General features: G+C 47.1%; 2 protein-coding genes and 2 long non-coding RNA genes across 5 annotated transcripts; all 4 read left to right on the top strand.

Moving 5' to 3' along the window:
* The first annotated feature begins 1066 nt into the window (after positions 1 to 1066).
* LOC120669802 lies at positions 1067 to 1595 on the top strand. Its single transcript, XR_005672821.1, has 3 exons — positions 1067 to 1180; positions 1329 to 1395; positions 1540 to 1595. It is a non-coding gene; the product is annotated as an uncharacterized LOC120669802 (long non-coding RNA).
* Positions 1596 to 16260: 14665 nt separating this feature from the next.
* Positions 16261 to 20949, top strand: LOC120670105 (vesicle-associated membrane protein 711-like). Its single transcript, XM_039950098.1, has 4 exons — positions 16261 to 16627; positions 19126 to 19316; positions 19613 to 19776; positions 20548 to 20949. The coding sequence occupies exons 1-4, from the start codon at positions 16408 to 16410 to the stop codon at positions 20636 to 20638; spliced, it is 666 nt and encodes a 221-aa protein (XP_039806032.1). The 5' UTR covers positions 16261 to 16407; the 3' UTR covers positions 20639 to 20949.
* Positions 20950 to 21678: 729 nt separating this feature from the next.
* On the top strand, positions 21679 to 23465 carry LOC120671253. Its single transcript, XR_005673569.1, has 3 exons — positions 21679 to 22267; positions 22641 to 22905; positions 22995 to 23465. It is a non-coding gene; the product is annotated as an uncharacterized LOC120671253 (long non-coding RNA).
* A 14-nt stretch (positions 23466 to 23479) lies between these two features.
* LOC120671252 (protein FAR-RED ELONGATED HYPOCOTYL 3-like) lies at positions 23480 to 25314 on the top strand. Of its 2 annotated transcripts, XR_005673568.1 has the most exons (4): positions 23480 to 23668; positions 23806 to 24184; positions 24296 to 24577; positions 24660 to 25314. XR_005673568.1 is itself a non-coding variant. In XM_039951542.1 (2 exons), exons 1-2 carry the CDS (start codon positions 24365 to 24367, stop codon positions 25161 to 25163), a joined length of 717 nt encoding a protein of 238 aa, XP_039807476.1. In that variant the 5' UTR covers positions 24207 to 24364; the 3' UTR covers positions 25164 to 25314. The 2 variants fall into 2 exon arrangements, 1 of the variants encoding a protein (XP_039807476.1); XM_039951542.1 differs by lacking the exons at positions 23480 to 23668; positions 23806 to 24184 and having other exon boundaries at positions 24207 to 24577.
* Positions 25315 to 26377: the final 1063 nt, after the last annotated feature.

The raw sequence follows: 26377 nt of genomic DNA, 5'->3' as shown, positions 1-26377 counted from the left end.
AAAACCACCTCCACAACCCCTCGTGTAAATCTCGTGACGAATCTAATGAGGCATTTGACCGTGTGATTAGATAATGGTTACTGTAGCATCACTGTAGTAAATAATCAATTAATTACGGTCATTAGATTCGTCTCGAAAAGTTACACCCATCTCTGAAAAGGTTTTGCAAATAGACTTCATTTAGTACTCAATACATGCGAGATTTTCTTTTCGGAAAACGTGCGTGAAAAATTCACAGTAGAAACCAAACACCGTACCTATCTATACTATAAAGATCGAAAATAATTGAAAACATTTCTTACTCAGGTCGGACCCGTCGTACCCCTCACACTAGGTCCACATGTCAGGACCGAGGGAGGTGGAAGGGGTGGAGACCCATAAAAACTTGATGTTAAAGGATGTTTCTGCCAAAACATTAATTATTTTGTCACCAATTGGTACCTTACCCGCCGGCCCTCTCTCGGGGGACTGCCCGTCTGCGCTCGAGCTAATATCTTATACTCTATACAGTGTGGAGGAGAAGCTGTGGGAGCACTCTGCTCCCCGTGAGACGACGCGTGTCCTGTTCCGCGGGAGGGACACCAGACGCGGTCCGTTGATTTGCTGCATCGGCATCGCGCGGACGCGCCGTGTCGGGGCCCACAGCCCTGTCGCACCGCCTCGCGCCCGTCTCAGCCGCGGTGGGGGCCGCTCGGGCTGGGCTCCGCCGGGGTCCCGTGAACCCGTCTCCACGGGCCGGCGCAGCCTCTCGCCCCTTTTCTTTTCGGGTTTGCCTCGCTGCGGTGGAGGTGGTCTAGGGTTTGGGGAGTGCTCCATTTCGCAGTTCTCGGGGTGGGGGGGTGAGATTCAGTGGAGGAGCCCGCCGGCGGCGAGCCCGCCGCTGGTGCGCCGGGCGGCCAGCTCGGACGGCGGCGCAGTGTAGCCGCCGCGCTCACGCCTGAGCGCGGGTCTTCCACTGCATTGCCTCTGCGTCCGGCCCCTGCGGTGAGTTCTAGATCTGTGAGATGTCGCCTCGAAATCCGTTGGCCTTGCGCTTCTTCTGTGATTTCTTACTGATGCTTGTGTTCCTCCTTCATGTGCTCCTTCCGTGCGTTCTTCCCTTCGCCGTCGGTGTTGCCTGTGGGCTCTGAAGCGAGTCCGTGCTGCTGGTGAACCTGCCTCTCTACGTCCGGCCCCTGTGGTGAGTTCTAGATCTGTGAGATGTCGCCTCCAAATCCGTTGGCCCTGCGCTTCTTCTATGATTTGTTAATGATGCTTGCGTTCCTCCTTCATGTGCCCCTTCCGTGCGTTCTTCCCTTCGCCGGTGGTGTTGCCTGCGGGCTCTGAAGCAAGTCCGTGTTGCTGGTGAACCTGCTTCGGCCGTCGCTTGCTGCCTGGCTCTGCTATCTGCGACGGGTTCGTGCTACTGCTTCTCCTCTCCCGTGCTTCGTGCTCGCTTCTCCAGAGTATTGCCTGCGAATTTGTGTCTGCGCAAATGTTGGGATTTGTATTGCTTTAACTTTCGGCTGATTTGCTCCCTTCTGCCTCTATTATGTCTAGGTGCCGTGGCTGTGGAGCGCATTGTTGTGGGTGACCTCTGACTGCAGTTCATCAGGTGTGTGTTTCCTTCTTCCATGGTCTATTTATGGATCTGGGCTGCGATATAGCCATTCATATGTGTATGGAGATGCTTGCTACTTTGTCCTTTCTGAGATGCGCAGAGTGTAGTTGTCTATACACTTTTTTTGTGTTTCATGGAGCTGCGCCTGCTGTTTACTTTTTAGTATATAGATTTAGGATTTTCGGTCCGCTGTATTGCCGCTATCTCTGGCTGTGTGCTGTTTGTGCCTGCTCCTGCACCTGGCCCTTCCTACCCTGCTGTAGTGCTGCTTTCTTTGTTCCTGTTTTTGGCCCATGCTGTTTGGTTAGCCAGTACACAGATTCAGGATCTTTGCCGCATTAGATTGCTCTTGTGTGTGCTTAGGTGCTGTTTGTGCCTGCTTTTGCACCTGAGCCCTCCTACCCTGCAGTAGTGATATTTTCTTGGTGCCTGTTTCTTTGGCCTCTCACGTGACAAGAACTTTCCATGTAAGTGTTTAGATGGATGTTCCTGGTCCTTCTCGGCGTCGTTGCAGGGAAGATATACCTTCCAGTGCGAGGAATGTGCGTGCTAGGTGTCCTGTGCCAGATTTGGCTGCCTCGCGACGTCGACGTCGCGAGGAGGCTGCAGCGGCTACTTTAGCTGCTCGTGCCGGAGCCGTTTCTGCTAGAAATGTACGCCAGCGTGTGCCTCTGTCGCGTGTTCCTTTCTCTGGAATAGCAGCTGCTGTTTCATCTCAAAATCCTGCCTTTGCTGCTCAAAATCCTAGCTTTGCTGCTCCACGACGTTACGTTGTCGTCCGTGAGTTCAGCTCAGACCACTGAAATTTATCTTACTATGCTTTTTCCTATATATATGATTTGGGTGGACCTTATCTTTAGGAGACCATTTTTGTCCTCTTCTGTCTGCAACCGCTGCTCGAGAAAATAGGGCCAGGAGAATGTCCAGGAACAAAAAAAAGGTCCTGCTCAGAAAAGGTTTGCTTTGTTTGGACCGCACTATTTTGTTCTGCTGAAATGATTTGGTGGCCTAAATTTTAACACTCCGGTTCAAACATGCAGCCTGTATCCCTTTTGATACTTTTAGTGAGCCTATTGTTGCATTCACAAAAGAATATGCCAGTCAGCTAAAAGGTGCAGTTCTGATTTCTTCTTTCTCTTTGTTTCCTAGCCATTTCCTGTGCCTGCGCATCTTACCACCTTACCTTTCTGCTGTAGAGAACTATTCCGCCTGTTCTTACTATGGGGGCCCAGATTACGAGTGCGAGCACTGCAACGCTTTTTTTTTGGTACCAAGAGCGCATAGTTAGTCTGAGTTCCTATGTGCAGAAACGCATCGTGTACCATTCTTGCTGCCGTGGTGGTCGTATCTCTCTTCCAAAGCACCGCCCATTCCCTCCTCCACTGTGTGATTTGATAAAGTTCAATGGAGGTCCAGCAGCTAACAATTTCATGAAACTTATTAGGCAGTACAATTCTATGTTTTCCTTTACCTCTTTAGGAGTAGACATTGACAAATCCATAAATACTGGTCGAGGCCCCTACATATTCCGAATCAATGGAGTGGTTCACCACCGTATTGGTTCTTTGATTCCAGAAGAAGGGAATAGACCGCAGTATGCGCAGCTGTACATATATGATACTGCAAATGAGGTGCAGAATAGGCTTGCTATCCACTCTTCTGATGCAGGCCGCGATTCTGGGGCGGATGCTCAGATTGTCGACTCTCTGATTTCCATGTTCGATCGCTGCAACCCTTTGGTTAAGCAATTTCGCATGGCTAGGGATAGACTTCTTTCTCCTACTGCTCCAGATGTTCGTATCAAGCTTTATGGATCATCTGATACAAGTGCAGATAGATACAGTCTACCAGCGGTAAATGAATTGGCCGCGCTTCTTGTGGGGGATATGTCCTCTTCCACACATCCTTTTGATATAGTTCTGGAATCAAAGCAGGGAAAGTTCACGCGTGTATCTCCTATACATCCTGCTCTTATGGCATTGCAGTATCCAATTATGTTTCCTTACGGTGATAAGGGTTACCAGTTGGGAATAAAGTTCAGAGAGGTTTCCGCAGGATGTAGAGGTGCTCGCGATGAAGTGAGCATGATGGAATTTCATTGCTATTACCAGCATTACCGTAGAGGCGAACCAAACCCAGTCCTCTGTTCAGGCCGTCTTTCACAGCAGTATGGTGTCAACGCCTACTCATGTGTTGAGGCCAATAGACTTTCTTTCCACTTTTTCAATCAGAAACTCCTCCGTAGTGAGACGTATCAAGGAATCTCTGATGCACTTGGTAGAGGTGCCTCAACGGGTAAGGATGTAGGGGTCAAAACAGTGCTGCCTTCTTCTTATCCAGGCAGCAGACGCAATCTGAATCAGAACTATCATGATTGCTTGGCCATTACTAGAGTCTATGGTTGTCCCACTTTGTTCACAACTTTCACTTGCAATGCTAACTGGCCAGAGGTTGAAGAGGCATTGAGATGTGAGCCTGGCCAAAAACCTCCTGATCGTGCCGATATCACCAGTCGTGTATTCCACATGAAACTACAAGAATATATAGAGGATATTAGGAGCGGAGAAGCGTACGGTCCTGTCACAGCATGTGAGAATTTAAGATTACAACATTTTGTCTTCTACCCTGCTCATAAAGCAAACTGTCTAGGCATTACCATTGTTTTGTTTGTTTGTAGTTGCTGATACTATAGAGTTCCAAAAAAGAGGCCTCCCTCATGCTCATATCCTTATTTGGCAAGCTGATAGTGACCGCGAACCTTCAGCCGCCTTTGTGGATCAGTTTATATCTGCTGAGTTGCCTGATCCAAAAGAAGATCCGCTAGGTTTTGTGTTGGTGCAGGAATTCATGATGCATGGCCCTTGTGGTGACCTTAACCCAAATTGCCCATGTATGAAGGATGGAAAGTGTTCCAAAAGATTTCCAAAGACTTTCCAAGATAAGACCACATTCGATGCAGACGGATTTCCTATTTACCGACAGCGAGATACCGGTGTGAGGGCCCGAAAAAATGGTGTGGATCTTGACAATAGATGGGTTGTGCCCCACAACCTTGGAATACTTAAGAAATTCCAAGCGCACATCAATGTCGAAGCTTGCAATCAGTCTTACCTTATTAAGTATCTTTTCAAGTATTGTCACAAAGGTGCTGATGCTGCAAGGCTGGGAGTTGCTCCTCATAGTTCTGCAACCGGGGATACAGACCCAAACAATAGTTCCGGTGTTGATGAGATTGCTGAATACATTAAATCAAGGTACCTTTCGTGGTGTGAGGCTATGTGGCGATTATTTGGGTTTGAGATACATGAGAAATTCCCAGCAGTTGAGAGGCTGCATGTGCACTTGCCGGGTATGAATATAGTTGCTCTATCGGAGGAAGATGATCTGGAGGGGGTTGTGGATGATCCTGATTCAAGCAAGAGCACATTGACAGAGTGGTTTGTTGCTAATCAAAGATTCCCAGCAGCACGAAAGTACACGTATTGTGAGTTCCCAAACTACTACACTTGGAACAACAAGAACAAGACATGGAAGGGTCGTAGGCGAGGGACCAAAATTGGCAGGTTGCGTTTTATTCATCCGGGGGTTGGCGATGCATTTTACCTTAGGATGCTGCTTATGGTTGTTAGAGGTGCCCTTAGCTATGCAGATGTTAGAACCTATGAAGGTATTGTATACAACACGTTCAGAGAGGCCTGCCAGGCACGTGGACTCATTGGTGATGATAGTGAATGGACATCTCTATTTGATGAGGCTATTCGGTGGGCAAGTCCGTTTCAGCTTAGAAGTATATTCATGACAGTTTTAATATACTGCGACGTAGGCAATGTGAGGGCGCTTTTTGATGCCTACTGGAAATATCTTGCTGATGATATCAAATATAAGATCCGCAAAAATATCAGCAATCCTGCGTATGCTGTTTCGGACAGCGTGCTATTGTCAAGTCTGTTGGCAGAACTCTCAGCAATGTTTTCAAATAATGGCCTATCTATAAGCTCCTATGATGTGCCTCAGCCTTGTGACTTTGCACACGCTAAAGGTTCTAATAGACTGATTCTTGAAGAATTAGCGTATGACAAGACTGTCTTGTGTGCTGAAGCAACATCTATGGCTTTAGCGCTTAATAGGGAACAACGAGCTATCTATGACACTGTCGTACGCAGTGTTTGCCAAATACAATCATTTGTATATTTCATAGCCGGTCATGGTGTCATGGGAAAGACCTTTCTATGGAGGACGATTCTTGCACGGTTGAGGTCCCAAGATCATATAGTTTTGGCCGTTGCGTCTTCAGGAGTTGCTGCTTTGTTGATGCCCGGAGGGCGAACAACGCATTCGCGATTTAGAATACCGCTGGATATACATGATAGAAGTATGTGCAGCATAGGTAGAGGCACTATATTAGCTGGCCTGATACAAAAGACATCCCTTATTATTTGGGATGAAGCGCCAATGGCTCATAGATTTTGCTTTGAGGCACTAGACCGAACTCTAAGAGATCTGCTCTCCGCTGATGACCCATCCAATGCAGCGAAACCCTTTGGCGGTATGCCTATACTATTAGGAGGTGATTTCAGGCAAGTTCTCCCTGTTATTCAGGGAGCAGACCGTTGCCAAATATTGAATGCCTCGCTGATCAGATCACCTCTTTGGAAATATGTGGTGGTACTAAAATTAACGGTTAACATGCGCCTTTCTAACCCATCACTGAGCGCTGTTGAGAAGGCGCGTATGGCCCAGTTTGCACAATGGGTGTTGGATGTAGGTGAGGGAAAAGTTCCAGCACGCAGAAAAGACGGAGAGTCAGAAGATACATGGATTAGCATACCTGATGATATAGTTAGGTTCCCGGAGGGTGGGAAACCTTCTGCAATTATCGATGCTGTTTACGGTGACTTTGACAACGCTTTCTGCTCTGTGCCCTACCTAGCTCAGAGATGTATAGTCTGTCTCGTTAACACGGTTGTTGATGAGTTGAATGAAATTATGGTGGGAAGGGTGCCTGATGAGTCTAAAGAATATAGGAGCTTTGATCAGATTGCAAACTCCATAGAGATGCCTTCTGACTATGAACTGCTATACCCGCCTGAAGTACTCAATTCTATAGTTCTAAATAACTATCCACAGCATTGCCTTTTGCTCAAGGTTAATGTTCCTGTAGTGCTCTTAAGGAACATTGACCAAGCTCAGGGCCTTTGCAATGGAACAAGGCTGCTTATTAGAAGACTAGGGGATCACATTCTTGAGGCTGAAATCATGACTGGAAACCGCGTTGGTGCATTGGTAGGGATACCTAGAATAGTTCTCAATGGCACAAGCCCGCGTTGGCCTTTCACATTGCAGCGCCGTCAGTTTCCTATTAGAGTCTGCTATGCCATGACAATAAACAAATGTCAGGGCCAAACACTCAGCCATGTAGGTGTGTATCTGCGGGAACCAGTTTTCACTCATGGACAGCTGTATGTTGCCATATCAAGGGTGACATCATGTGAGGGCCTGACTGTGGTTATTGAAGATGAGAAGGGAACTGCTACAACAACCACAAGAAATATTGTTTATAGAGAAATCTTAGAGTTTATATAACTTTGTGGTATACAAGCTACTGTGACATGCTGCACAGATGCTCTATTTGCTATTTCCACATTTTTTCTGTGCTCCCCCTTTCTCATATAACATGTTCAGAATGTGGTTACATTACAGGATTGTTTTCTGTTTACCTCTTCTGCTCGCATTGCACAGTTGCTTTCTATTTCACACTCTAACTGGTATTTGTGAATTGTGTATGTAGGATGGCCTGCATTCCGCTAAAGAAAGTCTGTCCAGACCATTCGCGCTGGAAAGTGAAGGTCAGAGCTGTTCGTTTCTGTGAAAAGTTCACTAATGATCAGCCTCCAAAACTCTCAAGATTCGAATTCATTATGCTCGATGAGGAGGTATAATCTACTATGCCCAGTAGCAATGCTTGTCACACTTTGGTTTGTGCCTTTCATCACACTAATGCTATATATCTATAACTAGAATGTTGCCATGGAGGCTGCAGTCCCACCAAAATGGATTGATGAGCAAAGGGCTAAGCTTGCAGAAGACAGGGTCTATACCATACAATACTTCGAGGTCTGCAATGCGAGAGCGATATACCGGCCTGTTGATCACCCGTACATGGCTCGCTTCACCAAACACACAAAGATCAATGAAGTCACCGCAGTACCATCACAATTTCCTCTATATGCATGCTCCATCACTCCATTCCACGTGCTCTGTGATAGAATTGGTATCAGAGACCAAATGTCAGGTCTGTTGTGCTGTTCCTATGTCCATATTACAGAATTTTTGTGTGCCTTTTCCCTGTACTACTATTCCTAATCGTGCTTTTAACCCTCAGATGTTATCGGGCTGTTTACCAAATGCTCACGCATTGCGAAGCAATCCACAAGAAATGGAGTGCAGTCATTAGTCAATGTCCACATCACTGATGGCAGGTAACCTCATGTATTTCAAAGCATGCATCTTTACAGTCTGAAATTCTAGCTTAGTCTGCCCACTTATATGACAGATCACCGTATAATTGCTTCATAAATTTCCTATTTTCCAGAGAGGATGCTGTGCTTGCTCTGTGGGGCTCGCATGCAGAAAAGTTTGATGCCCAGGCACTCATGGAACTAGGCAGGAATGCTCCTGTGGTGCTCCTTTTTGTTGGTGTGACTTCAAACACTTTTGCCGGTGCGTGCCTTTACTATTTCAGCATGAATTAACTATTCTTACCAGTTATCTAACCTTTTTATGTCAAATAAGGTCATCTCACACTTCAATGCTCCACAACATCCACCTGGTATGTGAATCCTGCTCTGCCAGAGACAGCTAAGCTACAGCGGAGGTACATTCCTCATTCCTATGCGTAAAATATAGAAAAACAAAAACCAGGATAGTCTGCGGCGTTTTCATGCTATTGGGTTAGTACAAATTGCACATGATTACCTTCAAAACAGCTTTGGAGCTGCTGTAGGCCAGCCATATTGGATAGGTGAGGAACATAGCAATCATCCTCAGACTAAAACTGTCGCTGAACTTTCAACAATAGAGAATCCGCATGAGGCAGAGGCATGTTTTTTTACCACACAATAGCTTTGTTGCCTTTCCTGATTTTAGTGCCTTCATTCTGTAACACTGCCTCTCTGACAGGGTAATACATACAAACTCACAGTAAGGATAAAGGAATTAGTGCCGAATGAGCAGTGGTGGTATCTAGCATGCAACAAATGCAAGGAAACTACAAGGCCCAATGGAGATAGCTACAAATGCTATGACACTACATGAGTTGGTACAGGTGCCATTCCAAGGTACTTCTTAACAGCACTAACACCCCCCCCCTCGCTTCCCAATTCTGTAGCATTGCAATTGTGTCGGCTAAATGATGACTGTGTTGCAACTTAGGTACAAAATTGCTTTCCTTGCAATTGATCCAGAAGGCCCTTCAGATGCTCCAGAGAAGACGATTGAAATCATCTGCTTCGGAGCAGTTGCCGATGAAATGATTGGATTGCCAGCCGACAGCCTCGTGAGCCTTGGCTCAAATGTTCAGGGTTATGTTCCTGAACAGATCACAAGGCTGTATGGAACCAAGTATGACTTGAAAGTCAGTGTCCCAAGAGGCGCTGTTCGCAGAGGAAAAACAAGTTTCAAAATTGATTCTTTCACAAAGATTGCTGAGCTAGAAGTGCAGGCGGTTCCTGAAGTGGCACCATGTATGTATATCCCTCAGGTTACAGATTTGTTTAACTTTGTCTCATGCAACGTCCCCAATAACGGCTGACCTTACATTTTTGCCACAGCAGCTGCCATCGCAAACACCTCCAAAGGAACAGCAGTGCCTGCTGTTGGTGTCCCCGACAAACAGACTGATGAAGCAAGCAAGAATGTCTCTACGCCTGCTGAGGTATGGTGCAACCCCAGCCCAATATAGCTCCAATACACTCCTTTATGCATAGACTCATGATGAAACACATAGGATGTGCTGGATGCCGCGGCCGCTGCTCCACAGATGATCACCACACCGGCTCTTACCAAGGTGCGCATCCCTTCGAAATTCCCTGCACTCCTAACATATTACATTCACAGCCACTGGATTTATCACATTAGCCCAACGCAGGAAAAGCGTGCTGTTCCTGAGGCCAATGCGGAGGGAGTTCTGGAAGATAGTGACTGTGAGGTGAGGTCACCTTCTCCCCCATCACATTTTCTAACATATCTGCCATCTCAAACGAACTCTTACTTGCTTTATGATTCCATTCATCAGCATGCTCTCTATGAAGAACAAGAGGCCACGTGCGGCTAGGAAGCTGTCCATGAACAACGACGAAGACGGTGAATAGGCGACCGGCCATATTAACGTAGATGGAGGCTGCAGCTGCTGTTAGTGTGTACTCTATAACATGAATACTACTTAAAACTCCTAGGCCAGGAACATGTGGCCGCAGGCTCAACCGCTCTAAGATGTTGTTGGACTAGCTCTTTTGTACTTGCCTAGCTGCAGCTTACTGTGCCCAGATTCCAGAGTCTGTAATGTAAACTTAGAACTTAGAACTTAGAGCTGAGACTTCTTATTGGCAATGCTGATAGTGTCTAATGCATGTGCTGAACCGTCGTGCGTGAGTGTTGCAGAGGTTAGTGGCCCATGCAATTAATTGATGTAGAGCATAGCTGTGTTATGTTATGCACAAACAGAGTCCTATGGCCCAGCCCAACTATCTTTCAGCCCGGTTCTACGAGCTTTTTCTTGCCTTCCTGTTCCACCATACCGAAAATACCAATACCGCCACCAGTTTCCCCTGGCCGGTTTTCCCAGGAGACCTCTCACTGATCGACACGTGATGTACTTCCCTGTTCCTTGCAGGAGTAGGCCTACATATACTACGTTTTCCTTGGATTCCCTGTTCCCCCACACCGGCAATGGATCTCCACCACCCAGTTCACTCAAAGAAAAAAATACTCAGGCAGTGGACCTTGCGTGGACCAGTCGGCATGAACCAGGTAAAGATTTCTCAGCTCTTTGTACTCCAGTTACAATTAGCTGCATTATCCAACACTACAATGCAGATTCATCCTTCTTCACTAATTTGTGTTCACCATGTTGAATGACTTATAATTATTCTGCATGACCATCTGGACTAATGCACATGTTGTTCATTTTCAAAACAAGAACATGACCTCTGCTGAAAACAAAGAAGCCCAGCTCCATGTACCCGTCCAAGATTTGCATGATGATGGCGATCTTGGGATCAAAACAACCGAAGGCCATGTATGTAGCATCATCTGAAAAAAAAGCTACCTTTCTTTGTCACTTTCTCTGGATCTTTGCAGCAAACAAACTATTGACTTCTTTCCTTTTTAATGTGTTGCCAAAAGATGGACAGTTCGCAACACGCCGCAATCAATGCGCAGCCTTTTTTGCATGCCCCTATTCTGAACAAGGCAGAGATGGGACAGACACTGGCTCTTCCAGATCCGCGATGCAGCTTGGGAGCAGATGTGCCCGCCGATCTTTTCGATCGCGCCACTGCCAGCAACTTCAAGCCACCCTCTCATGGTGAAGGTGTCAAAAAAGAAATGGTAATCAACATCTTTCATTTGTACCAAGCTTGGATGTTCCTCAATTCTGACTAACACACCTGTTATCCCTCTGTACATTGCCTCAACAGGTGCTTCTGTGCTTGGATGATAAGAAATCATTTCATGATCTCTCCAATGATTCTCTCTTCACTTCACCTGTCATCATCAAGCCTGAGGTGCACACCCACTTCCTTTGTTAAGTGTATCCAAAAACAAATCTTCCTCTAAGATAATTACCTGTGCAATCTCTCTACCTCTGTTAGTTCTGCGCACAGATCCATTGCACAAGTTAAGCAGCACACAAAATACTCATTGAATCCATAGGACTGCTGCTTTGTTGCTGGTTCATGCATGACATATTGTGATCATATTATCTATTTATTTTAGCCTTAAACACCGATACCAAGGAGGAAGCAGTGAAACAAATTTTGTGTATTCCTTCCACAGATACATGAGAGTGTTTATGTCTCTCGACATCTCATCCTGGGCCAAGTTATGGAGAAGCTGAAACTCAAAGTGCACAGCTCAGGCTATGATTCTACCTTCCAGCCACTCAACATGGAAACAGCATGGCTGCATGTTGATTTGCCATGCGGAAACAAACCTGGAGCAGATTCAACCACTGTCATCTTCGGTGACCCACAACCTTCTCGCATTGAAGCTGATGAGAGCGCGTGCCAGGCAGTCCTCAATTACTATTGCAACATTAGAGATGTGAGCATCAATGACTTCAGTCATGGCATCCTCAAAATGAAACAGCATGAATTGGATGCAAGCAACTTCTTCTGTGCTGCCATGCAAGATAGAGTGGTTCGTCTGGTTCTGGAAAGGGATGCTGCTATCTCTGCTATTGAAAAGCATAGAGAGAACATGGATATCAAGACCTATCCTTTAAATGAGGCATTCATTAAGAAGAAACAAAACGAGCTCAACAATGATTGCTTCTATGAAATTCTGCAAGACAAGATCAATAAGCTACTTCAGGATCGTAATGTTCAGAAACAGCGGTACACCAACATGATCAATGACCTCACCTCTATCTGTGACAGCTTTGGCGATCTGCTGCCAATTCAGAAGGTTCACAGTGATGAGGCCATTTCTGCAGACACAGAGACTGGATTCATATTCACCGGCAACAAACCCAATCCATCTCGCTGTGATCAGCTTGCTTTGGCTCTCCTCAAGCTCCTTCGTGATGGGATCATCTATGAGGCCAAGCACGCTACCACTCCATTCTGTACGTTACTTTCCTTATGCAATACCATCTGTTTATATGCCTGCTTAATATCTCCTCACCTAACTGATCCTCAATTGAACTAAATATCCTTGCAGGAGGAGGCCAATGTTCTGTCCATTGTATATAGTCACTCGCTGCTGGTACCTCTGTCCTGCAGAAACAGAGACAGCAGCCGCCTCTCCATCTAGAGATGGATTCTTTTGCGTGCCATAGCATCTAGCACGACTAACTATGGTATATCACTTCTTCTGGTAGCTGTGTTTGTCAAATAATAGCACCACAACAGCTAGACCAGTATTCTTTTGGGTGTTAACAGCACCATGACAACTAGGCCACTATTCTTTTGGGTATTCTGCTATGAAACACCGTTGACAACACCAATCCAAACTATGCTTTAGAGGACAACTTTATGTCGGCTCTACACACAGAGTCTTAGAAACCGGCTTTAGGATCATGCCAAAGTGCCACAACCGAGTTCCTAGGTCACCTTTTCGGCTGAAGATGGTGCTGAATAGCAGGCTGTTGATTTCTCCTTGCTGGTTTCGCCTTTGTGTGTGTTTAGTCGACAAAAAATGTTGTTGCAGCTACCGCTCATGGTGTATGTGGTTTGTACTAGCGTACATTGCCTGTACTGCACGACTATGCCTGTTCGATACAGCTACAAATTCCTGAGCAAACCTGTATCGCTGTAACTAATCTATGTGGTGCCTATCATGCTTCAGGCTGCAGCTTAGTTATCAAAACTCTGTGTTGTCCAGTCTATAAACTTTTTTTGCTTTCTGCAACCTGCTAACTGACATGCGCCTAAACATTTAAATGCCAGTATATATGCAATCAGAGATACAATGGTCACACCAATTCTTGAATCTTTGCAACCATCACACTGGGAATATCAATTGCAACAATACTTCATATAGTCCAATATATGGATACGCATACATGTAGTCTCACATGATAATACAGGAAACATAGCATACAAAATCAACTAGGCTCGGCTGCCCGTTCACAGGCATATAGGTGGTTACTGCATCTTCTATTTTGCCAAAAGAACACCCTCACGAACTCAAGTCTCAACCATGAACTCGCTAGCCAGCTCTTGCACCGCAGAAGTGCCAGCCCAAATGGCCACTATGCACAGCAAGAACGCCAGCCATCTCCTCACCGCTGTGAGTCTCGGAGCCACACCTCTCCCACTGCTCCGACGCCGAAAAGAAAAAAGAACAGCCTTCTCCTTTGGTTTGCCGCTGCAGGAAAAACCAAGCATTATATCAGATCCCTTGCCTTGCCGTTGACGAAACCAAAGGCAGAAACCAAACTTCTTGAAACCGCCTCTGTCCCATCGCCGTCAGCTAACCGACTTGCTTCACACAACATCACGCAGGTAACGGGCCAGCCCAGAAACAATATCGCCGCCCAGAACAATTCCGCGGCCCATACAAGCGCAGCTTCCGGCCCATGGATTCCGCAATTCCGGCTGCGCGCGCTGTCCTAGTATTCCTTACTGTGTTAGAAAAGGAGTCCCGCTGAGATATGCTGACGTGTCATCCATATCTGTCTGAAATCGGACAAGGAAGACCTCTGCCGGGTGATGGACTGCCAGGAGCTGTCCGTTAAGGCATGCACCGTCATGGTGCAGCTTCTCTTCTTCGAGCAGCTCCAGCTGCGGAGCTCCATAGTCACAGTCTCGCAGAACGCCTCATGATCTCCGAGTGCCACGTTGGCGGCGCCCGGCGGCAGCTCGGCGGCATGCTGGTCTCCGCGAGCACTACCGCGCCGCCGTCGGCGGGCCCCTGGCCGCCAGGGAGAACCAGGGATGGCTGCTGCAGTGACGGGGCGCCGCCGGTGAAAGCTCAGGAAGCACAGGATGAACCTGTCAGCGGTCAACCAGCTAGATATATTTGACATGCTTGAAGAATAGCAGTATCCTACGAAACTGCAGTGAAAATTTAGCAAACTCTTAGCTGCAAGAGTTCCCCAAACGAAGGGGATCGGAATAAGTTTTTCATTCAGACCTGCGTCCTTGGGAGCCAAAGAGCATGGCCAGCTCTGTTCACGTCCGGGTTCAGGGACAGTACACGATGCCGGCATTATTCATAAAACTTCTTAAAAAAAGCACACGATGTCTGAAATTTTCTAAAACTATACTCTTTGCACAACGGAGGAATTAAGTTTTGACCTTTATAATTTACTCCAGATCTAATAAAACTTGGCTAAAGCTGGACCCTAGAGCTTCGAAGCGTGGCAGGGGTGGGTCAAGACTCAAGAGACCCGAACCTAACCCTACGGTTGAACAGGGCCGTCTCTAGGATTTGGAGGCTTGTGTGCGAAACCCAAATGGAGGCCCGCGGCGATGGCGTGATGCGGCGAGCCAGGGACGGTGCGTCGCGGCGGCGCCGGCGTGGCGCAGCAAGCCGGCGACGGTGCGGCTGGCGGCACGACTACTGGCGACATCACCTCGATCTTGGCACGGATGGGCGTCCGTCATCGAACGACGAGCAATGCGGTTACGGTGTCAATATTTACGTCGATCGGTTGAACGAAGCCATTGACGACGGCGACGGTGTCTTCGCGTGGAAGGAATTGGCAATGAGCCACTGGCTTTTCCCTCCCAGTGGACATGGGGCGTGTTTGGATCCAACGGCTAGAGCTATTTTTAGCCTAAAATAGCCCAAAATAACTCAAAATCCCCAAACATGAGGTCTAGTTCTTGGTTATTTGCAAATAGCCAACTTAAAAAAACTATTCCATCTAAAGGGTGGTTATTTGGGCTATTTCTGGTGGGGCCCACTATAGCAAGATAGGTAATAGGCTCCAATGATTGAAAAAAAATGCTTTAAAGTATAAATAGCTCTTGGATCCAAATATGTCAAGGGCTATTTACTGGAGCTAATTAGCTCTACCCCAAATAGCTCTAGCCCTCAGATCCAAACACAGCTATGGACCGTTGCTGCTCTTTTTTTCCACTAAGGGCCAAGCCCGAATTTCATTACTGAAGTAGCAACGAAATTACAAGACAATCCAAGTTTAGAATTTAAACTAACACCACATGAAGACAAAAGAGAAAGAGCTCCAGCTCACGGAAAGAAGTCTGATACCAGAGTCAGCCGAAGCAAAACCACCACCAAACCAACCAGAGAAGCTAAACTGAAGAGGAGACAAACGTGCAGGCTCTCCCCTGCTAACAAACTAAGCGTAAACCAACCCTACAGTTAACGAAGGAGCATGTCCTATTGAAGCAAAAACCACTCCGCGGCCTCCGAAAAACTACTGAAGCAAAACCGTCCCTGCATTCTCTGAGGGAACTTCTTGCGGGTGGAAGAATAGGGCTGTGTTCTTCGAGACTTCCGCTCCCGCTTCCAGCACCATCTTGAAACTTGGGTTCTGCAGACGTGCCCAATAAAAAATAAAAGATACAGCCAAACAAGTAGCTCTAGCTCTTAGATCTAAACACGGCTATGGATCGTTGCTGTTTTAAATTGCCATCTGCTGTAGACCTTGATAGAATAATTTGGGAGCCCTTCAATTCTAAAGCCATGTGCGGTCGCTCACTTCGCACTTGGCCTTCAACGGGCCTGCGGTTGAACGAGACGAGCTCGAGCCGGACCCCGACTCCGTTCTGGAAGCAACGGTCGCTCCCGTCATCACCGATTCACCGAGCCAGCCCAACCAACCCACCTAACCAGCGCCGCGCCCAAACACAACAGCTCACTTGTACACAACTACACACACGCGCCGGCCTGGCCCCACCTCAATTAACAAAGGGATCCCGCGTCCCGACCCCACCACACCCAATAGGCAGCCAGCCAGCCAGCTCGGCGCGTCCTCCGTCTCCATCTCGGCCCAGCCGAGCCCAACCTGTCCTCCCCTTTTCCTCCTCCCCCTCCCCCCTCCTCTCCCCCGAGTCCACACGGCAGAGGAGGCCAGGCCAGCCACCCCGGGGGAGGAGTGGCGGGCGCGCGCGGGGATGGCGATCCTGTACGCGCTGGTGGCGCGCGGCACGGTGGTGCTGGCGGAGCACAGCGCCGCGGCCACCAACGCGGGCGCCGTCGCGCGCCAGGTCCTCGAGCGCCTCCCCGGCGGCGGCGCCGACAGCCACGTCTCCTTCACGCAGGACCGCTACGTCTTCCACGCCAAGCGCACCGACGGCATCACCGCGCTCTGCATGGCCGACGACGCCGTGGGGAGTAAGCGCCTCCCCACCACCCCGTCCTGCTGTTTCCTCCCCGGCGTCGAGTCGCGCGCGAGGCTGTTTCGAACTCGACTGGGATCCGCCCGCGGGGTGGGTGGCTGCGGGGATCACGTGGGCGGGCGCCATAGGCGGGCGGGGTAGCGGAGATCCGGGAACGGGGAGTAATTCGGGGGGTTTGTCGTCACGCGTCCATCTGGTCTGTTCACTAGCTGGGGTGACCTCAGGGGATTGGTGGTAGATCGGGACAAACTGAGGAGTAGCGATTGGATTCAGCTATAGCGAGCCAAATGGCGTCTGAGAATGGATGGGCCGGTGCATAGTTTCAGCTTTTTTTTTGGGGGAGTTCTTGTCCTCTGGGTTGGCTGCTCCGGTTTTGCTTTGTGGCTGTTGACTTTTGGGATCAGACTCATTCGTTGTTGCAGGAAGTGCTAGTAATTCTCATTGTAGCTGCCTCTTGGCTCCGAACACATTCAAACTAAACTGTTGTTCTTTGTTTGCTCAAACCAAGAGCAACTTTGGTATGCTAGAATTTTGATTTGTACAGCAACCCAGTTGACCATACGCCTTACAATATGATCCTCAACAATTGTCGCATCTTTGGCACTAAGTATCTACTATAATTGTTTTCTGAAATAAATCTACTAGAATTTTGTGCCTGAAGTTTGGTATTGTCGTGGCCAGCTATATGTTTCTGTCGCGAAATGCTTAACAATAGCTTATTGTTAGAGTATATTAGGCAACTCCAGATATGGCAGTTTAGGATTGATGTAATCTCGTGATAGCCTTCCTTATCTCTAGGGGAGGTGCCTTGCCCTCCAAGCTTTGTACTCCTATATATACTGCCCAAGGAGCTCATTGCAATATATCAACCACATTATACGCATCCTACCTTTCCTACATGGCTTCAGACGCCTAGGTTTTAGATCCTGACCTAGCCGCCGCCGCTTCCGCTGCCGTCGCGCCGCCCCCGGGGAGATCGATCTCCGCCGGGGGCAGCGCCCTCCTAGGATGCGCCACAGAGCCCTCTGATCCGCGCCGCCGTCGTCGTCAACAAGCACAGCAGAAGGACCTACCTCCCGTGGTGATGCGATCTCGTCGGCTCCCTCGTCGCCCCTTCCTCGCCGACTCCCCCCGTGCGCGCGGCCCCGTGCTGGCCCTCTCTCCTACGCCGTCGCTGCCCTGTGCGCGGGCTGCAGAGGTGGCAAGAGGTGCGCCATGCCGCTGCGCCATCGGAGCCGCGAGATTGGGGCGGGTTACCGCGCCGCCGGTCGATTCCGGCGCCGCCCGACGAGATCCGCCGCCGGGACGAGCTGCAGCGGGGCCACCCCGCTTCGCCCCGGCCTCCACGCTCCTCCACCACGTCGCTCCTCCGCCGTCGCCGGCGGGCCGCGCCATCGTGGGGGCTCCACCCCATCTCGGCATCCCCAGAACCTCTCCGCCGGGCACCTCCCGACCCACGCGCGAGCCCCGGCCGCTCCCCACATCAGCGGAGGGCGCGCCGCCGCGCCGGAATCACAGGAGGCAGCGCCGGTGGCCTGCTCCTTTTTATGCCCGTGTTGACCACGGGGAAGGGATAAGGGAGGGGGAGGGGCGCTAGGGGTACCCCGAGAATGTACCCAAGGTTCGTTTGCTGCTGCTGTTTTTTTCTTTTCCGATCTAAGATCGGTTTGCGTTGCCCTGCCGTTCGTCGTCGTTCATCGTCGACACTCCCGAAGGACGAGGTTGTTGCTGCGCCCTCCAGGCTGCAGCGACGACGTTCGTGATCAAGCCCACCCTACCAGTGTCGTCACCTTTTCAGGCGGTGGCGCCACTCGTCGCCGGTCTTCGTCAAGCAGGCGCTCGATCCGTCTCCGCGCCTCGAGCCGTTCTCGTGCGGACATCGCCGCCGATGTTCCTGAAGGAAGACGTCGTCGCCCCCCCCTGATCTGAGCGCGACACTTGCTGCAACTTGCGCCGTCGCCACCCCTGTCCTGAGCGTGACCTAAGTTGCAAACCGCGCCGTCTACCATCGTCATCTGCCGCACCGTCCTGCTGCTGTCTTCGGCAAGAAGCTGCTGAGTTTGTGTACTCGAGCACCTCGACGACGCTTCGACCCGCGCCCCCTCCACGGCTTCGACCACGTCCACCTCGACTTCGGCTACTACGGCACTAAAGGGCTATCATCTGCATGAGTCTCCAGTCAAAGCTTTCGCACCGGCGTTCCGACTGCAGGGGGGATACGTCTCCATTGTTCTCCAGTTTGACCGTTCGTGTTGCTACCGCTACTACTGTGGAGGGATGTTAGAGTATATTAGGCAACTCCAGATATAGTAGTTTAGGATTGATGTAATCCTGTGATAGCCTTCCTTATCTCTAGGGGAGGTGCCTTGCTCTCCAAGCCTTGTACTCCTATATATACCGCCCAAGGGACTCATTGCAATATATCGACCACATTATACACATCCTACCTTTCCTACACTTATTAGTGTTTTTTTTCCTCCCGTTTTGCCACAGGACAGATACCTTTTGCATTTTTGGAAGACATTCATGGAAGATTCGTCAAGACATATGGCCGTGCTGCACTGACAGCTCTTGCGTATGCAATGAATGATGAATTCTCAAGGGTCCTTAGCCAACAAATGGACTACTATTCAAATGACCCTAATGCAGATAGAATAAACCGCATGAGAGGAGAAATCAATCAGGTAATGCACCCTTTTTTTCAGTTGGTTTGTCTATGAAGACTGTCATTATTGAATAAAGCATGCTCTGAAAACTAATTTGAATCTATGTTGTGATTCTGATCTTATAAACTAGAAGTGGAAATGCTGATGCTTAAAGTGCTTGAACTGCCACCTTTGTGGAACTGCTTGTTGTTTCCAGAATCCAGATACTTGTATTAAATCAAGCCATAAAAAAAAATCCTGTTGATCGAGCATGTTGCCAAGTAAGGTTCTAACAGTTCAAAATGGATATTTACTGTTCATTATTTTTCTGGCAGGTTCGTAGTGTTATGATTGACAACATTGACAAGGTCCTTGAAAGAGGTGATCGTTTGGAGCTGCTGGTTGACAAGACCGCTAATATGCAAGGAAATACTGTTCGATTCAAAAGACAAGCTCGGCGCTTCAGAAACACTGTTTGGTGGAGAAATGTCAAACTCACGTATGTATATTCTGACTAATTAAAAATACCATGGTATCATAAGCTTGCATAATTGATTTTTTCCTTTTCCTTTTGCCGTACGAATCTATGTGTGGTTCTGGTTCGTGAGCTTCCCACTGAATTTTTGCATCCCCTCGGGGACTAGCTTAATTGTGCTTCTTAATGTCCACCTTAGCTGCAGTTTTGTTAAAAAATAATCGACTAAGCAGTTCCCAGCATGATCCAATGCAGACTATGCAGTAGATTTGAATGCAGCTTTATGAATATTGGTATTGTATTGTTTTGTTGGCAACAAATAGTGACCATATATAGGTCATTACTCAGTTTTCATTTGTTTTCAAAAGGTTGCATCCATTGTTGGATCTGTCGTAGTAGCATAAGTAATGAGTTTGATACATAACACTATCTTCTGGCTAAAGCAAACAGAAGAAATTACACCAAGTGTTGATAAAAGGTGGAATGAAAGAAACCTTTTTAATTGATAAGATGCTACATTCTGAAAAGTGGACTCTAGTTGCACGAAATATGACTTGCACTTTGTGGCCTGTTGTTGGTTGTATGCTCTAATCAATCCTTAACTTTTAGTGTGTGATGCATGTAGCCATGTACTTGATGACATTCACTCCTTTTTTGTTGTGGCAAGCAGCATTCTGCATAACCTTCCACTTTTGAACAATTATTAACTCTTTAGTATGATGCTATGATGTTTACTTTGACTTCTATTTGAGCTTTCTTGCCTACAATGAACGTGTTCTATCTCTGTTCCTGCAGGGCTGCGTTGATACTTCTCCTTCTGGTAATAGTATATGTCGCGCTTGTCTTCGTGTGCCATGGTTTCACCTTACCAACTTGTATACGCTAGGGTATGGTGTGCGTGTTTGTATGATTATGTCCCTCCTTGGGAGCAGCTATCGTACCTTTGCAATTGGTTTTGGTGTAGAGGAGAGCTCCAGATTGTGGTGTAATAGTGATGGCGTTGATTGTGAAAAACTCAATTAAAGATGTAAACTTTGCATAAGGTCTCCATCTCGCGGGGTCTTGCTATGGTGTAGTTCCGCGTGCCTGGGTCGTGTTTTATTTGCGCTTGCGGCTATTCTTGTGTCTGTACATGGATTCATTTACGTCTATATTATGGCTATGCTAAAATCTAATGTATATGCTTGAGTTGGACAAGATGACAATTGACATACACATGAGCTGTCAAAGATTTTTTTTTTTTTTTGAATCCCCAGCCGCACCGATCAGTGCGTCATCGCCTTCTAACTAATGGGAGCTAGTGCCAGCTTGTTCTTCTCAGGACGGAGATGAAGAGAAGGGGTCGGTTGATGCCGCAGCCGCGCCGCAGCAGACGGAGATACCTCGGCCCAAAGCGGTCGAGGAGCGAACAGGAGAGCGGGGGACAACTACGGATAATGTTGCGCCCCCACTCGTGGAAGATAGCTCGGGGACGCGCGCCTCAGTCGTGATCGAAGTGTCCGACGCCGAGGAACCGGCGGCGACGCGACTCGGGGGCCGGTCCTTGGCCAGGGCGAGATCGCGTCCGAGGAGGGCACGCGAGCGAAGGCGAGGAGAGACGCATCCACGGGGGCGGCACTCGAAGTGCCGGCCGACAACTCCACCGACGCTACCGACGCTGCTACTGACACCCCTGCCATCCTTGGAATTGCGGCAACGACGCTAGTGGTGGGGGGTCCTCCTCCCTCGTCGATCGATGCCACCGCTGCCTCGGCGACCACGCCCGTGGCGACTGCGGCGGTGGTGGTCCCGCCGCCCTACCCTCCTGAGGACACAAGCGGCGCTAACCCAGTGGGCGGTGGGGCCGGTGCTGAGGAGGCGACAGAGGGGACCATCCCCGGGGAGTGCAGCGAACCCTCCACGCCAGGAGCCCAGGACCCAGCAAAGCGGATGTTCTATCCCCCTCATAAGGTATACCCCCACAAGGAACGGTCAGGATGAGATGCGTATTGCTTGGCGATTGGTGCAAATACCTCCTACGAAGTTGACGTGGACATCATTATACTCGCGGATTTACAGAGTGGCAGCTCTTCCATGACTGAACGGTCAACTCAAGAAAACCCGATAGGCCATTGCCTTTCACACCAGAACAGGTTTTATCTAGGAGAGAACCTTGCGTTAGAAGGAAACTAGGCTTCTAGAGTCTTCTGCATCTAGTGCCAGTAGGCATATCTGTAAATGCAAGATGGAGAAGGGATTCGTGATCTAGACCTGATGGAAACTACAGGATTTGGAGATGGTGAGGGAATGAGCGGAGTGCAAGAAGAGCCTGTAGAAAATAGAGGATTAGGCGGCAAAAATTGGGGCGCCGAAGCTCGTGCAGAGCATATGGAAACCGGAGCATTTGAAGCATCGAAGGCTACAGGCCGCATGGAGCTTAGCTGCCAGGCATCAATCGAAGAGGAGAAGAAATCAACAAGCAATGCAATCTTATGAAGTGGTGAGGCAGGAGGATTTCCTCCACGCCACGTCGCGGGTGAGTTCCTATAAACTGTATATGTGATCCCTTGAAATTGCATATCAATCGTCTTGTATAGATGTCAGATGAACATAATTAGCTGATGTGTGGTACTGCATATAAGAGAATAATGAATTTCTTATGTCAGAGATGCAGCGGCAAGATGTTTGATATATTTTTGAATTGCTCATGTCGGCAATATGTTGGATATATTAGCTAGTTCGATTAGTGATAAAATGAGTTTAGAATACTACTGCCTCCATGACACATTGCGTAAGATCATGTAGTACTGCAGCAACTCGATGCATTGCTTTTCTGGTAAGCCACAATAATTAGCAATGTGGAATAATAATGAGTTGTTTGTAAATATTTCTGTATTAAATTCATGCAGGAAACGCGCCCGTGAAGGTCCAAATGAACGAATAGCCCCAGAAGATGAGGAAGATGCGGTGACAAAGGCTATACGCCTTGCAGCTGAACGGCCAGACCAGCCAATATTTTTCCCTTACAAAGGAACTGTGTTCAACAGCTGCGATGAGGCGAAAGAGTTCTACAACTTATACTCCTGGGAGAAAGGTTTCGGAATAAGAATAGGGTGAGGATGCAAGAACAGCAAAGAGTATAGAACTAGGCAAGATTTTGTCTGCTCGTGTGAGGTGCACACTAATATATGTTGTCTGCACACACAACACTATTATTTCTCAAATTGGACTTGTAACTCATTGATGGTTTTTAATATATGCAGGGAACAGACAAGAGCACAACAGCAGCTTCAATCAGGACTGAATGCAAGGCAATGATCAGACTTCTCAGACAAAATGATCATTCATGGTACATCAGCAGGGTGGTTGACACACACAACCACCCATTTTCAGCAGGCTATGGTGAAAACAAGCAATGGAAATCGCATAGTGACATAGATCCACTAACAAAGGATTTGGTTAAGAAGCTTAGGGAGAACAATATAAGTGTTGGGAGGATCTGCAACATCCTAGGTGTGTCGGATGCAACCTCAAGCAAAACAATGAGAAAGGAGTCTATACGGTCCTTGTGTGCAAAACTGTCCCAAGAAAACATGAAAGATGATATTGGAAAGACAATGGGACTTTTGGAGGATATGAAGAAGACTGACCCTGGGCTTGAAGTAAGGTTCCAAATGGACAGCAGTGGCGCGATGAAAACAATGCTTTGGTGCACCGGTAAAAATAGAGTGGACTACGAGCATAACATTTGATACAACCTACAGGACAAACCTTTACAGCCTGCCATTTGGTCTTTTCGTTGGTGTAAACAACCATTTCCAGTCAATAGTGTTCGGAGGGGTGCTTCTAACATCTGAGAAAATAATTGATTTCGAATGGGCATTCACAAATTTTGTAGAAATAATGAATGGTAAAGCTCCCCTGACAATGCTAACAGGTACAACCTATCGTATCATCCTCAGCAGATCATTGTATCCAGTAGTTTTATCTTGTAAATATACCAGCCTGAAAACATCACAACTAGTAGTGCAATGCTTAAGTAGATTGACACCTACATTGTCGATTACTATGCAGACCAGTGTGCCGCCATGGCAAAGGCGATAAAATCAACACTACGGACTACAAGGCACAGATGGTGCAGGTGGCACGTGCTGAAGGATGCAAAAAAGAAGCTTGGGAACATCTACTCAAAACGTAAGAAGTTCAAGCGTGAATTCAATAAACTAATAACTGATGAGATTGACATAAGAAGGTTCGAGAATGAATGGGTAAAACTACTAAAGGAATACCGCCTTGTCAAGAACAAGTACTTGAAGAGGTTGTTCAAGCACCGGGACAAATGGGCTAAACCATATTTCATGGACATATTCTGTACCTTTTTGTGAGTAAATTCAATGAGCTGCAGAGCGACAGACACGACCAGGAAGGAAAAGAGCAGCATTCTACTAAACAGGTATGTGATAAGCAGAAAATAGAAAATGATATTTGGCATGAGTAAATCTCACTAAACCATGATAATAACTGTGCAGACACTAATTGTTCGGTCCAATCTCTCCTATAACAGGTTCTCAGAAAAAAGCTAAGAGTAGGGGTTCCAATAGAGCGCCACGCAAGCACGGTGTACACAAGAGCAATGTATGAGAAATTCTGTGATGAGCTATTTGAGTCAGGATCATTTGCCATATTTAAGAGGATCAATGATAGTGAGTTCATTTTAGTAGACACAAAGAACGAAGAGGAAATAGATGCTAAGCATTTCAGGGTGAAGCTAGAAGGAGATAATAAGATCAGTTGTGAATGTGGTTTCTACGAACATATGGGCATGCTTTGCCGCCATACTCTCAAGGTGAGTGATGAATTATTAAATTGGATTTGTAAAAGTGTTGCAATGATAAAATTGTACTGAAAACTATATAAAACAAAAACAGGTCCTCGTCCATCTGGACAAAATGGAAATCCCAGCTGGAAACATAATGAGAAGATGGACAAAGGAAGGGCACATACCATGTAAAGAAACATCGATATCTTCTGCCTTGGAGCAGCAATCGCATAATATGCAGAGAAAGATGCTTCTGGCAAAAGCTTGTGAACTTACCAAGGTGGATGACAAGGGACGACTCGTCTCTTTTGGTAAAACAATTGAAGAAGTAATTGGCAATTCCATGGTAAGTGAGACATCAGGTCAACAAATTGGTGAAGTTAAAGATGCAACAACTTCTTGGCCAACCTCGAAGCCCACATCCTGTCCTCCCCGAACAATATTCGGTGGAAGGCCACCAAACACAGGACTAAAATCATGGATTGCAAGCACTAAGAAATCTGCAGCGTGCCAAGCCGATGATCCAAGCACTAAAGCATCAGAGTGGCCAGAGGAAGAGAACCCAGCCAAGAAGAAAACAAAGTGCATTTTAGAACTTATGCAGTTGAAGTAACCGTTCAAGTTGCCTTAATTATGTTACCGGTATGCGTATGTAAAACTGATGCTCTTTTATATTTGGAACCAATAATACACGCATTGTAATCTTATTAAATTTGAACTCAATATGAGCATTGTGTCCAGTATACAATCACTACTTTTATTTACTACTAGTAGAGTATATGATGTACATGTTGACACACTGAAATAGGACTAATACTGTCCACTCAAGTAAGTATATGACGTGTATGTTTCCTCCTATTACAGCTAGTAACAAGTTGGTCTTGTATCAAGCCTTCACATGATGACATACTAAAATGCACCTGATAGTTGATAAATTATCTGTAAAAGATCACGACGAAAAGGTCCATTTTGAGTAACTCCAATATTTCTGTGAGTGGATGTAACGTACACATGAGCTAGGCATCTTGTAACTCAATAATGAGGTTTACCACATGAGTGCTAATTGAAACATAATGATTACTTTAAAATAAATGATAATGAGAACTGCCAATCTTTATATGTAATTCTTATTTCCAAACACATCATATTAATAGTACATACAACTGTGGACATCCAAATACAATAAAAAATAATATTATCTAAGCATCCTAGGGTGAAGAATCAAATTGAGGAGCCTCGAGCTTCAAGGAACCCCTTAGCCAAGACGAATTGTAGTCATTTGACCTCCACCTTCTGTACATGGAAGTGTCAAGTAAAAGCACAGTTTAGTTTATCTACCATATAGAGCAAGAAAACTTGCTTATCTATATAATAAAATAGAGAAAAAGTGTATCATAGGACCATCCTACATGACTACAATATAAAATATTTTAGAAAACACTATTCCATAAAAACAAATTCCCAAGCAGGATGTACTGGATAAGCATAAGCTGTACTGATGAAGGTGCTGAAATAATGCTCCAATTATGTTATACAAAACTGTATCCAGTCTAAACTAACTAGATCTCCAATTGAACAGAGGAGAGAGAAGGCATACCTCCAATTGAACAAAATAATGGGATCTGACCTCCGAGTTATCATCCTCACTGGAGAGCTGATAATCAAGCAGCACCAGATCTGCAGTTAACTGAATAATGACGGCCCATCTGAATTTCAATGTGATGTATGTACGAGAAATCAAAATCTGAAACTCTATATCAACAAGAATCCACAACCGATCAGAGACAAAACTCGAGATCACCCGCAAGAACTCTAGAACAATAAACA

Source organism: Panicum virgatum, chromosome 4N (genome assembly GCF_016808335.1).
Source record: "Panicum virgatum strain AP13 chromosome 4N, P.virgatum_v5, whole genome shotgun sequence".
Classification (NCBI taxonomy): Eukaryota; Viridiplantae; Streptophyta; class Magnoliopsida; order Poales; family Poaceae; genus Panicum; species Panicum virgatum.
Note: the sequence above shows the minus strand (reverse complement) of the source record. Positions and strands in the feature narration are given on the sequence as shown.